At 35.6% G+C, this 12,943-nt stretch overlaps 1 protein-coding gene across 2 annotated transcripts in view; it reads right to left on the minus strand.

The window, feature by feature from the left end:
• Positions 1-295: 295 nt before the first annotated feature.
• Positions 296-12,943, minus strand: part of LOC114608600 (UDP-glucuronosyltransferase 2B17-like) — a 109,711-nt gene continuing 97,063 nt past the window's right edge. The window contains exons 1-6 of one of the 2 annotated variants that reach the window (XM_028752601.1): positions 11,014-11,782; positions 9,430-9,578; positions 8,223-8,354; positions 2,358-2,445; positions 1,712-1,931; positions 296-581 (exon numbers count right to left, since the gene is read on the minus strand). In XM_028752601.1, the coding sequence (XP_028608434.1) occupies positions 302-581; positions 1,712-1,931; positions 2,358-2,445; positions 8,223-8,354; positions 9,430-9,578; positions 11,014-11,737 (1,593 nt within the window). In that variant the 5' untranslated portion in view covers positions 11,738-11,782 and the 3' untranslated portion in view covers positions 296-301. Of the gene's footprint in view, positions 582-1,711; positions 1,932-2,357; positions 2,446-8,222; positions 8,355-9,429; positions 9,579-11,013; positions 11,783-12,943 lie in introns of those variants that run through there. The other variant, XM_028752602.1, reaches the window with a different exon arrangement.

Genomic DNA, 12,943 nt, shown 5'->3' on the forward strand with positions numbered 1-12,943 from the left:
CCTTCCCTCCCTTCCCTAAGATTTAGATTTCTAACTGAAACTTCTTTGTTCTAGCCTAGGATTTAGATTTCTGCCTGAAATCACTTCTTTGTTCCAGCCTAATGTCAGATTCCTGCCTGTAGTCTATTACCTTGTCTATGGCCTGTGTCGGAATCCTTCCAAGAAGCCCATGTCTTCTTACATGGTAAAAATTTACAAAGAATATCTGCCTTGATAAAAAAAAAATATCAGTGTTTAGAAAGTGGTTCATAAATTCAAATGAGGAGGAACATTAATTCACATAGTGAATTGTCAATGAGTTCTACTCATTCTTCATTTTCTTTTCCTTCTTTACAAAGAATCTGTAAACGAACAAGAGGCACTTCACAGCAAGGGCAGCAATGGCCACCACACAGGCAAGTAGAAATCCAATCACATCCAGAGAGTGGTACTGGTACCAGGTAAGGTTATGTCCAAGTGGTCTCAGGTGATTGGCCCTTTTGTGGCGCATGACAAATTCAATCCAGAAGACAGCCCTGTCCAGGGGCTTCATAGGCTGGTCATGGTGAATGGTCGACAACCACATAGCATTCTTTTTATAGCTATAGGAGATAAAATGGTCATCAATAATAGAATAATACTACCAAAAATCCTGCGCTTACCCATTGAACCATCCTTTGAACCTAATTTTTTATATCATTTCTGATCTTCATTGTTTTTGTTAAAATTCTGATGTTAGAAAAGTGGTCCAAATTTCACAGAGAATCATGCAAGTGCATTTGATTCTATTGTTAAAATTTTATTGATGAGTATAGAAAGGAGAAGAGTGACTTAGAGACATGAGACACCAGCCCTAAATATCAGTTTGATGTAGCACAAAAGGTATGAATTATAATTGTGGTACCTTACCATCTTACTGTTTCCAAAGCACAATAGCAAAATTGTGTATTTTTTCTCATGAGAACATTGCCATTTATTAGTATGCATAATACAGTTATTTACAACATATAATTCAACTTATCTGATGGAGGAATAGGGAGAGTAGATACTCTTTAGAGAAGGTTGAGGGGTGGTGTGAATACAGAAGAAAATGTGAAGAGTGTGAAGGGTGATGGCAGAATTAATCTGATAAGGGAAATGGGAAGAGGGGAAGGGCAAGGGGAACAAGAAGAGGAGGAAAATGGAAAAAATAACAAGAAGAATGTCTGAAAAAATGAAAAGAATTATAATATTAGCTACATATGCGTTACATCCAATTCCAAGAATAAATATACATATACAGTTTTAATGAACTTTTCTCATCTGAACTGATGGTCCTCTCTCCAGTAGCCAAGGATATCCTACCAAAAAGCCCTACACCAGATATGAAAGCCTTCGTTTGAAGTGTTGGCCAGGGCTGTCAACATCTTTCTTGGCCAAGCAATGTGGAGGATGAAGCAGAAGAGTTACATATTTAGGGCCATCCTGGTTTTCATATGATAAAAACATGAAGCATAACAAGGAATTAGAAGGCAAAAGGTAAAGGAGAGAATGATGTGTGTACTGAATTGTGTCCTAATTTATCTGGTTCCTAACATTTAATTAATAATTTAATGGTTCCTATCATTACCATAACCTTCAGGATAATTCATGTTTGTTTGGCCTTTAGTAAGAAAACAGTGAATGTGTGAACGAATGAATGAATGAGTGAATTAATTAATTAATAAAACACACTTTAAAAGGTTATACTCACGAAGGATTGTATATGACTTCTTCCAGTGCATTGAGCAAATCTGACCTTGAAAATGTTCTGATATTCAATGCAACAGCTGCTCCTTTGGCCACCATCTGGGCAATGTTATCATGCTGTTCTCCAAACAAAGGAAAGCCAATCATAGGGATTCCATGATTGATGGCCTCATAGACACCATTGGCTCCACCGTGAGTTACAAAGGCTTTGGTTTTTGGATGACCTAGAATAAGATGAATTCAGGTTAACATTAATTAGCAAGTTGTAAAAATATAAAGAGAAATGTAAACTATGAGTAACTGAAAAGAGATTTTCTTCATGAAGATTGTTATACTCATAACCTCACTGAAATATTTTTTCTGTCTCAGAGCTAGAAGAAACTGAATTTACAGAGAACTATTTTTATAGATTTGCATGTGACTAGAGACTTGAAAAATGAAATAGTCATTTCCAGTTGAAGACATGAAGTTCATAGTAGATACGAAAAAAAAAATGAGTGGTAAGAAAAGACCAAATCCATGGCAGGACTTGTTATCATAAATAAATAATCCACAAAACAAGTGTAATATAAAGGTTTTGAAGTCAAAAGGGATAGGTATAGGGATCAGAGTCTCAGTCATGATTTTGACTTTGTTTTCCAGAGTCTTACCAAGGAGGTCATTCTGAGGGAGCCACTTGTAGACTTTGGTATTGGGTCCTAAGGTTGCTGGGGTTTTGCCATCAAATTTCCACAGAACCTGTAAATATTAGACAATCTTTATTGGTGGAGCCAAATTTAACATTATAAAGACTGAGCAGAATATATTTAGGAATACAAATGTAGAGACAACAATTAATTAAAAAAAGAGAACATAATTTTGAAAGAGACCAAGGGGACATGTGTATTCAAGTGTTTGGAGGGAGGAATGAAAAAGGACAAATGATGTCCTTATAATTTCCAAAAGTGAAATAACTTTAAAATATACTCTTTTTTTTCTTTTTCATGTAGAGAAAACTGATCTGAAGAATGCCCATAGGATAGATGAGGAAGTCAGAATAGGTGAGCAATGAGAACTCTTAAAAGATGGATAGAAGATGATACAGCAGGTTTTGTGTTTATTTTTACACTCAGACATTGAACATAATCATCACTTTGCACGAAGAGATATGTAGACAAACGAGATAGACAAAAATATTAATACATTGCCACAGTGACTTAATTCAACCGTAAAGAATATTGGCAAATTACTGTTAATTTATTTTCTATAAATTATTTTGATAGCTCTAATATTCCAGTTTTAATATTATAATAAAAATACATTTTAAATACTTAAGGGTTTATGTTTACTCACTTGCTCTATTTATTTTCAGTGAATTTACTTTTTTGTTTTTAATTGTGTATTCTTAATTGTTTACCATCCAGAATTATTTTTGCCATGGAGTAGTTGGAACTAATGGCCAATGTGTTGGCCAATAGGAATATGGAATCATCTGACCCATCTGGAAGAACCCTTGAATACTGTAGTGTTGGAATTGTCCAGACATGGAGTCATGTGAGTAGAATTCTGAGTGCATTGAGAACAATGTGTTTTTGTAATTAAAAAATATGGTAAATGGAAATGGCTGGTTGACTTCTGAAATGTTAACGCCACCATGTGGTCAATTTGACCTTTACAGCCTAGATTATGTATTTTGACAGTGATTGCTAAAGACTGGCCTTCAATTGTTATGGATTTGATAAACTGCTTTTACACTATACCTATTCATCTTGATAATAAGGTATCTTTAGCCTTTTATGTTTCCTTACTCAATCCTAAAGAACCATAGCTTTGAAATCAATGGGCTGTACTACCTCAAAGCGTGGCAAATATCTACTATTATGTGTCAAATCCATGCTGGAAATGTTTTAGAGATGGTGAGGCAGGTCTTCCTTTAGGTTTATAGTATCAATTGTCTAGACTATATCCTGTAAGTCACCTTCAAAATGAAAGAGTTATAATCTGTATCTGACATGACTCAGCATGTGCTACATAAATATGGACTGATCTTTATTCCTGAAAATGTAAAAAGATCTGACACTGTGTAATATCTGGAGCAACTAGGAGCTAGAACCTGCTAGTACCCATGGAAATCACAATTGAAAAACACTCAACACTAAGAGTAGAGCAGTATCTGAAGTAAAGGCCATCCAGAGACTGCCCCAACTGGGGATCCATCTAATATGCAGACACCAGACCCAGACACCATTGCTGATGCCAAGAAGTTCTTGCTTAGGGGAGTTGATAAAGCTCTCCTGAGAGGCTCTGTCAGTACCTGGCCAATACAGATGTGGATAGTTGTAGCCAACCATCAGACTAAGCACAGAGACCCCAATGAAGGAGTTATGGGAAGGACTGAAGAAGCTGAAGGGGTTTGCAACCTCATAGGAAGAACAACAATATCAACCAAACAGAACCCCCAGAGAGATCCCAAGGACTAAACCACCAACCAAAGGATACACATGGAGGGACCCGTGGCTCCAGCTGCATATATATCAGAGGATGGCCTTATCTGGCATCAGTGGGAGGGAGACCCTTGGTCCTGTGAAAGTTCAATGTCCCAGTGCAGGAGAATGCTAGGGTGGTGAGGCAGGAGTGAGTGGGTGGTTACAGATGTGGATGCTAGGAACCAACTATCAGACTGAGTTCAGGGACCCTGTTGGGGGAGCTGGTAGAAGGACTGGAGGGGATGAGGGGAATTACAACCCCATAGGAAGAACAACTATCTGGCAGGAACACTCAGTGCTCCAGGAACTATACCACCAACCAAGAAGTGTACAGGGAGTGTTCCATGGCTCCAGATACATATGTAGCAGAAGATAGCCTTGTCTGACAGAAATGGGAGGGGAGAGCTTTGGTCCTGGGAGATTTAATTTGTAGGGGGATGATGGAGGGATGAGGTGAAAAGTGTGAGTGAATTGGGGAGCCCTCTAATAGAGGCAAAGAGGAGGGAGGAGAGGGAAGTTTTGGGACGGGGGCTTGTGGATGGGTAAACTCGAAGTGGTATATCATTTGAGATGTAAACAAATGGAATGATTAATAACAATAAAAAGAAGCTTGGAGAAAGGAGATAGGATAGAGGGATTGCAGAAAGGAAAACAGAAAGGGAGATAATATTTGAAATGTAAATAAATAAAATAATAGAAAATAAATAAAAACACTCAACAAATTCAAAATTATTAGGCAATCCTAATTGCATATAGACTATTTTGAGTACACCTAATTTTGGATTAACAAATTTATTTAAAATTCTGAAAGGAGAGATTGCATTGGATACTCCTTGATTTTATCTTGAGAGTCAAAAGTATTACAATTATTTGAATCTGAACTAAGGATGCATTTTTTTATGTTGTAGATCCTTCACTTCCTTTACACTTATTTTCTCCACTAAGTTGTCTCTTATACGTATTTAAGCTCAGAAAATGAACCATTGGAATGGATTCATTTTACACGATAAGGGCCATAAAATACTAACTACTTGCCTTTCTCTTCTTGCTCAATTAACACATCTGGGGAGGCTCTAATGTCAACAATTATATGGACATATTCCTTGCTGTATTATCTTACACCTAACTAAGAAACAGTTTTAAAGAGAGTTATAGAACTCTATGGAGTTTTCACGTTTCAGACAGATTCTTATAGTAGGATAGGAAAGTTTTAATTTCCTCCTCACATCCTGTCATACTCCCATTACTACAGGATCTACAACAACTGGTTCAAACTAGCACTCATCCTGTGTTTATTACTCATACTTGTGCACACTAAGCTCCCTGGTTCTATTACAGAACAAAATAAGCAGGCCGATGCATTAAGCAGCCCTATTCTTTCTTTCCCACAGCAAAAACATCACCACCTACACAATAGTGCTGCTGGAGTTAATGTACAATACCATATCCCACTAAAACAAATGAGACAGATTGTGCTAGAATGTCCTACTTGTTCTCCCTTATAGTACCATATTCTTATAGATAGAGTTAACAGAAGAGGTAAAAAAAATTAATGAATTATGGACAGTAGATGTAACTCACTATGTGTTTCTGCCTTGGATATTGAATCTGCCTGTGTACATTGGCATGTATTCTAAATTTTTGGGGTTCTACCTCAATACTCAGAGAATGCTTTTCCAATGTACTATTTCTTATCCAAACTTTTGATGGAATGGGAGTGCCTAGTTCAATAAAAACTGACAGTGGACCAGTCTGTATTAGAAAAAAATGAAAACGTCAGCAAATGATGAAATATTAATTATATTGTAAGACTTCTTTATAGTCATCATAATCAGGGCTTAATTGAAAGAACAAATATAATGTTAAAATAACAATTATTTTAAAAGCAAACTATATTGGGAGACATCAAGGAATGTGTTTGTACTTTAATTACTCTTATTTTAAAATTTATCTGAGCCAGGCAGTGGTGGTGCATGCCTTTAGTCCCAGCACTTGGGAGGCAGAGGCAGGCGGATTTCTGAGTTCGATGCCAGCCTGGTCTACAGAGTGAGCTCCAGGACAGCCAGGACTACATAGAGAAACCCTGTCTCGAAAAACCAAAAAAAAAAAAAAAATTTATCTGAAAGGGATACATGTTCAGGAATTCAAAATTATTTCTCTACAGAACCTTCTGAACTTCCTTTAGATAGGCCTGTGTGATTTCAACAATTCGAAACTTGGAAACCCAGTTGGGTAAAGAAATTGGTCAAAGCATGTGCATCTGGCATTGCAGATGTTTCCACTAAAAGATTATTGATTCCTCTCAAGCTCCTCCTGTCCTAGACCATGAAGAACAAAGGTGGAGGGTGAGAAGATTGTAGCTGTCATCATGAAGATAACAACCCTCCAGGTAAAAGGTAACACGGGATTTATTGACTATACCATCAGAAGTCAAGTCTGTGTACTTTGGAACAATTAAAGACCCTATGCACCAAGGAAGAAGTTAACTGATGGCATTTGTCACCTGAAAATCTCTTTCTGGTGATACCATCTGTTTTCACCTATGAACCTGTGGATAGTCACACATCCAAAACCAAGTAAATTTGAATGCATATTAAATCAAAATCGCTTTGTATATTCTGTGTTTAAAATTATTAAAAAGGAGGATATGAATGAAAAGTGTCCAAGACTAGAGGACATTTTTGACAGCTTGTGAAGTCACTCCAAGGAAACAGGACAATGGTCTTTAACCTCAGTTTGTCAAACTCAGAGATTATTTTGGATTTTGATTTGGTCCCCCTCTCAGCTCTAGAAGATAAGAGTGTGTCTACTTCAGGTTGACCACTTCTACTTGCTATTGCTGGTCAGGTTAAACTATCCTTTGTGTTACTCATTAGAAACATATGTTTTTGCTATACACAGCACATCTTTGTGATTGTACACAGCTGGAACTCTTGTGTTACGTTCTCATAAACTTTTTTAACCCTCAGAGTGTAAGGTTTTGATTCTCTGAATAAAGTTGACTATTGCATATGGCTTAAGCCTCCCACTTCCTCTGGAGTGGTGACAGGGTAGGATTTAAACACAAATATTGAACCTGCTCTACCAACTTCACCCAAGTAGACACACATCCTTTATAGAAGAATTGCTGTGGACCAATGGTTCAGAACATATTGGCATCATCTCCACACTGGACTTACTCCTCATCTCCAAATGACAACTATGACTATCACACCGTTAGGTTGACATCCTTTTTTTCATTTCTCTAAGAGTTTCATATCATGCACTTTTTTTCTCATTCATCCTTCCATACCCCAATCTTCTCTCAATCATTCCCTTCCCTATCCAGTCTATTTTGGTCCTTAAACATTATCCATCTTCCTACCACAGAAGCTTGAGGCAGGGGGATTTCTGGCTGTTGAAGCCACTAGCTTGAGCTACAGTGAGAGATTGTTTGAAGCCACAACTTTGGATAGCAGCACCACAAGAGTTTGTGTTAAATACACCTATAACCTGACATGGTACTGTAAAAGCCCATTGTATTAAATTGACCTTGCAATATTGACTGTGTGTTTTTAATCATTAAAACCAAAAATAAGAACAACAAAAAAAAACTTAAGGAGCCATTTATCCTCTCCAAAAATTCTTGCTTGTGTAGTCTTCAACTAGAGAATGGTTGATTTAGATTTGATTTGTTTTTTTGATTTTACAGGTTTTGGACATATTTTTTGATTCATATGAATTTAAAATCTATCCAGCTATTATCTTTTTTCATGAGAAATCAAGAAGAATCTGCTATGTGTATGCACCTTTAATAGTGGTGTTATCATAATGCCAGCATTTTGGAATATACCCACAGAGATGCCAATATTGATATGCAAGGTACTCAGAGCCAAAAATACCTTCTGTAATCTTGTAAAAGCTCTTGTGTGTTTCTGCTTGTAATTTGGCTAAGGTAAATTATACCTTCCCTAAGCCTTTAGATTTCACATATTTTTTTCTAGAATCAGACCTTACAAGGACTTTTATAGACTCAATAAACAGTTGCTTCCCATGGGCACTTTATCTCACCTTTTGTGGAATCTGGGCAAGAGCCCATGCAATTACATTGGCCTTATCTTCTGTCATGTTACTGACCATTGACCCAAGAGAAAACACCACCACACCCTGGTCTCCCGAGCTCTGGACAAACTCTTCCATATCCTGTGAATAAATAACTTGTTCGATCACATAATAGCAATTGTAGTCATGAAACTTTTACAAAAAACTTAGGAGAATAAAAATTGAAGTATTCTTAGGAATTTTTAGAATGGTGGTGTTAAAACATACAGAAGGCAGAACTGGCACAGTTAAACTCAGGCAGCAGTATAAAGTGCACTCACACATGTTCAAAAAACATTCTCAGTACTTTCCTCTGGCAAAAGAAAAGTGAAAGAATGCAAGTTTAATATTGAAATATTTGTAAAATTCTTGCTGCATTACATCTTTTCATCCTACAGATTGCATAAATTTTCCCTTGCTGTTTAATTTTCTCCTATGATGGCTGATTTTATATTAGTATATTATATTTATTATTATTTATATTTATATTATTTATTTATATTTATTTATATTTATTATTGTTTATATTTATATTATTATATTATATTTATTATTATATTATATTTATATTATTATATTTTATATTATTAGCTAGTGTCTATTGAAATAATATCTATGTTGTGGTAAACATATTACATAATAATTTTCTGATATTGTGTATAAATGAGAGTATTTTATTAATTTCTCCAAATTCCCTGCCTTTGCATTAGGTAACAAAGTTCATGAAAATATTAGATGTTCTACTCTATTAACTTTAACATATTATTTTTGAGACTGTCTCCCACTGAACAAGAATCCCACCATTTTAACAGGTTAGTATCCCCAGTATTAATCTGTTTCTGCAACTCAGTACTAGAGTCATACATGCTATACCAGAACACTCAACTTTTATGTGGGCATTGGAATTCAAGCTCACATTGTCATGGTTGCTTGGTAAGGACTTTATCCAATGGCAAATCACTCTAGTACCCTACATGACTTAATTTAATGCATTTATATGAATATTTTCCAAGTCTATTATGTTCTTTCCTGAGTTCATTGAGCTCCTACTTATCAGGATTCTTAATTCCACTTCCCATGCATCTCTATCATTGGGAGAAAAAGGTAATGACAGATGTAGAATCACTTTCTACAGGAATGAAATGAAATGAAATAAATGTAAAAAGAATGTATTTACCTTAGGTAAAGGTTTAGCAGGTTTCAAATGGAGTCCTCCAACATATTCAATATTTGGTAAGGTTGGGTGAGGAAACTCCAAATCCCAGTAGGACCGAATGAGCCACATTTCTGCTTTGCCCATGGTCTCAGCTAAGGTGGTTGGCCTTCCTAGACGGAGAAAATGAGCAAATGCAACAGAGAAAAGTTGACAGGACTGTCTGTTTATTTCCTTAAATGTGTTGGAAAAACTTGTGTTTGATGTTGAACATGTGTATTTAAAATGTAACACTTTTAGATATAATATAACTTACATCAATAATTGATTTGTAGATCATGTAAATACATGTTAATTTGTGTTTACTTTTAAAGCAATATATAAGAATTGTTTCATGTTTCCTCAATAATTTAAAACCATTAATAGCTGGAGAAATAACCCACTAAACCAACATATGAAGAAGCACACAGTTGTTTTCTCTCCAAATTTTCAAAAAGCCCTATGTAAATATCAACACAAATTTCATATTCAAAACTCTCATCATGCTGTGTATCCTGGCCAGAATTCAGAGGATCATGATAGTTTATAGCTAGTCTTTATGCCTTACAGGGAGCTGTAAAGTTTATAAATGGCTGGATTTGTGGTTAATTCTTCTAGTCTTTTTTCATAGCATCATATTTAATAGTACTTACATTATAAAAACAATAAGAATACATTCAGATTTATGAGAATAAGAATTTTTGGCTATCCCTTCCTGTGGTTCATTTTTAAGAGATAAAATGACTTTAAAAAATACAGCATGTGTGTCCATGCTTCTGTAGAATGTAGGCATTTTCCATTGAATTTCAGAAAGGAACCAATGAAGAAATGTGGGCCTGGTAGAAATATCAGTTCAACATTTAAACTTGGGAAATTATATGTTAGTTTCAAGATTAGGGACATGTTTTTTTTATAAATTATAAACAAAATATTGTATGTTTTATTTTTTTCATTTATGTGTATCTGAATGAGTATAGGTTAAGTTTATGCCAGTGGCTAAGGATATCATAAAGGGTCATCCCTATCCCTTGAAGATGAATCTATAGGCACTTTTGGACCACTGAACTTGCGTGGTGCTGGGAACAGCTCTTAGGTGCTAAAACTGTACAGAAACAAACTTAATCCTTCGTCCATGTTTTCTGACCCTATATATTCATTTTAAATAAAGACACTGGCATAGTGAAGAGAAAATAATTTTTTTCAATGTTTTATATATATATTGATGCTACAAATATGTCATTCTTGAATCTCCATTAATTAAGATTAATTGGTAATTGCTTAAGGACTTTCTAAAATAGGGGAAAACTTTTCAGTAAATAAGTAAAGAATAACTTAAGGACCCAAAATTTCATCTCTATGCAATTGTATAGCAAAATGTCTTGTATTAGGACTGCTACCTACTGCTATTTGATAAATTATATGAGCTTTTGAGAAGAGTTTGTTTTATAGCTAATATAATATTACATTTGGTCACCTATAAAAGACTATTTCACTGTGTATTTCATGGACATAAAGCTTTACATATATGTGAAACATGTTTTTAAGCTACTGAGGAGAAATATAACTTACCCAAAAATTCACTGTAAAATGAATCCCATTTCTTGGCATTAAACATCTGGAACCAAAAGTCAAAATAAAGCATACATATCATATTTTTTACTCTCTCTATGAATGTCATTTGGCCACCTAATCCAGACAAAATTACAGGTACATAAGAGGGAGGGAGTAGAAATCTTCCACTGGACTTTTCAATCTTGTAACCTAGAGAGCAGCGAAGACTGTAGAGAAAAGGAATCTGGAGCAGCTCAGCTATCAGCTCCCCACAAGCAGCAACAGGATCTGACAAAAGGACGTCAAACTTGGATTCCTGTAGTTTTGTCATGAGCTGTTTGTTTGAAACAACATCTTTACAAAAACTTAGATAATAATCAGAAAATTCATCCATCAAGTCTTGCAGTAAAGGAGAATATGACAAACATGTATCTCTTGGCATCTCATAAGTCCACACATCCACAAGCCTTATGAAATAATTTTCCAGATCATCTTTACTGACAGATGTAGGAAAAGTTTCAAACTTGAGGCCAGGCGATTTTTTAGGATCAAGAACATAGTAAGCCGAAGGACTCAGAACAGTGACTTCATGGCCTCTCTGAACAAGTTCATCCAGTATTATCTTTATGTTCATCCAGTGACTGAATTCCATCGGCCACACCAACACCTTCCCGCAGTTCACAGATCTGAAGCAGCAACTCATCTGCAGCAGGAGCAGAGCAGAAACCCACTTTCCATGCATCCTGAAAATCACAGTCCTCTTCTCACTGTGTTCCTTTCTGCCACTGCTTGACCTTTTATCCAAGAAGCTTTAGCTCAGAGGTTAAAATATAACTTGAATTGCTCCAAGCTGGTAAGTAAATGACCATTACTATGGTGATAGGGAGAAAAAGCAAAGAACGATTTTAATTATTCTGTTTACATGAAAATTTTTAGTGTCTCTTTTATGATGGAGTGTTTTTAATAATCCAAGAAGTAATACCTTTATGTTCAATTATTGGAGGTACATAGATATTAGAATATTCCAAAATGTCTCACAAAACTAGTGGCATAATGTGCTTTGTTTCTGAATTCAACCCTATACAGAATTGAATTAATTCTGTATTAATTTATGTAGTTTATCATTATTTCTTCCACATAATGAATGAAAAATGTTTGTATCTGTGTTGATCAATATAGTTATATAATTCAACTCAATAATATAAGTGTATGACAAATATTTTGTGGTATGCTTGCAATAAACCATAAGCAGCCTGATGACAAGTTTGTAAGAATTGTATGAGACATAGTTTCCTCATTCAGTCCCCCCTTCAGCAAAGTCACAAAACCTGGAAATATAAAGCAGATATTCCACTGGCCTCTTCCATAAAGGGCCAAAGTAAAAAGGGATATGTTGAGTTTCCCCAACATAGATGTGAGGCTAGAATTATCTCAACATTGAAGAGCTGTTGCACATACAAATCCCAGTAGAAAGGACTGTACATTCAAAACCTGCCCAAGATGTAGACCATAATCTTAAAATGGATGAAAGACACATGATTTCCCATTCCTACCTGAGGAGTTACTGGCAGATGAGGGCTACTATAAATGAAGTCAGGAGCTTCAGAATGAGAGGGCTAGCCATGATTCAGGAGACAGCTTTATACTATTGTGGTAAATAGTTAATAGGGAATTTCTGCCTAAACTTGATTATTCAGTTCACAAATAAAATATACAAAAACTTTATGAATAAAATTAGCCTCAACAGCACTATGCTATTTTATCTACATCTGTGTCACCATCCCTGATTTATAACTTTCCTTTTGGGTTGCTGCTATTTGAATTGGTCATTCCTCATAGTCATGTTCTCATGGTTCAACTACCTGATAGAATATTCTCCTCTCCTCTCCTCTCCTCTCCTCTCCTCTCCTCTCCTCTCCTCTCCTCTCCTCTCCTCTCCTCTCTTCTT

This window comes from Grammomys surdaster, unplaced genomic scaffold, assembly GCF_004785775.1.
Source record: "Grammomys surdaster isolate TR1022 unplaced genomic scaffold, NIH_TR_1.0 125928, whole genome shotgun sequence".
In the NCBI taxonomy this organism is placed as follows: domain Eukaryota; kingdom Metazoa; phylum Chordata; class Mammalia; order Rodentia; family Muridae; genus Grammomys; species Grammomys surdaster.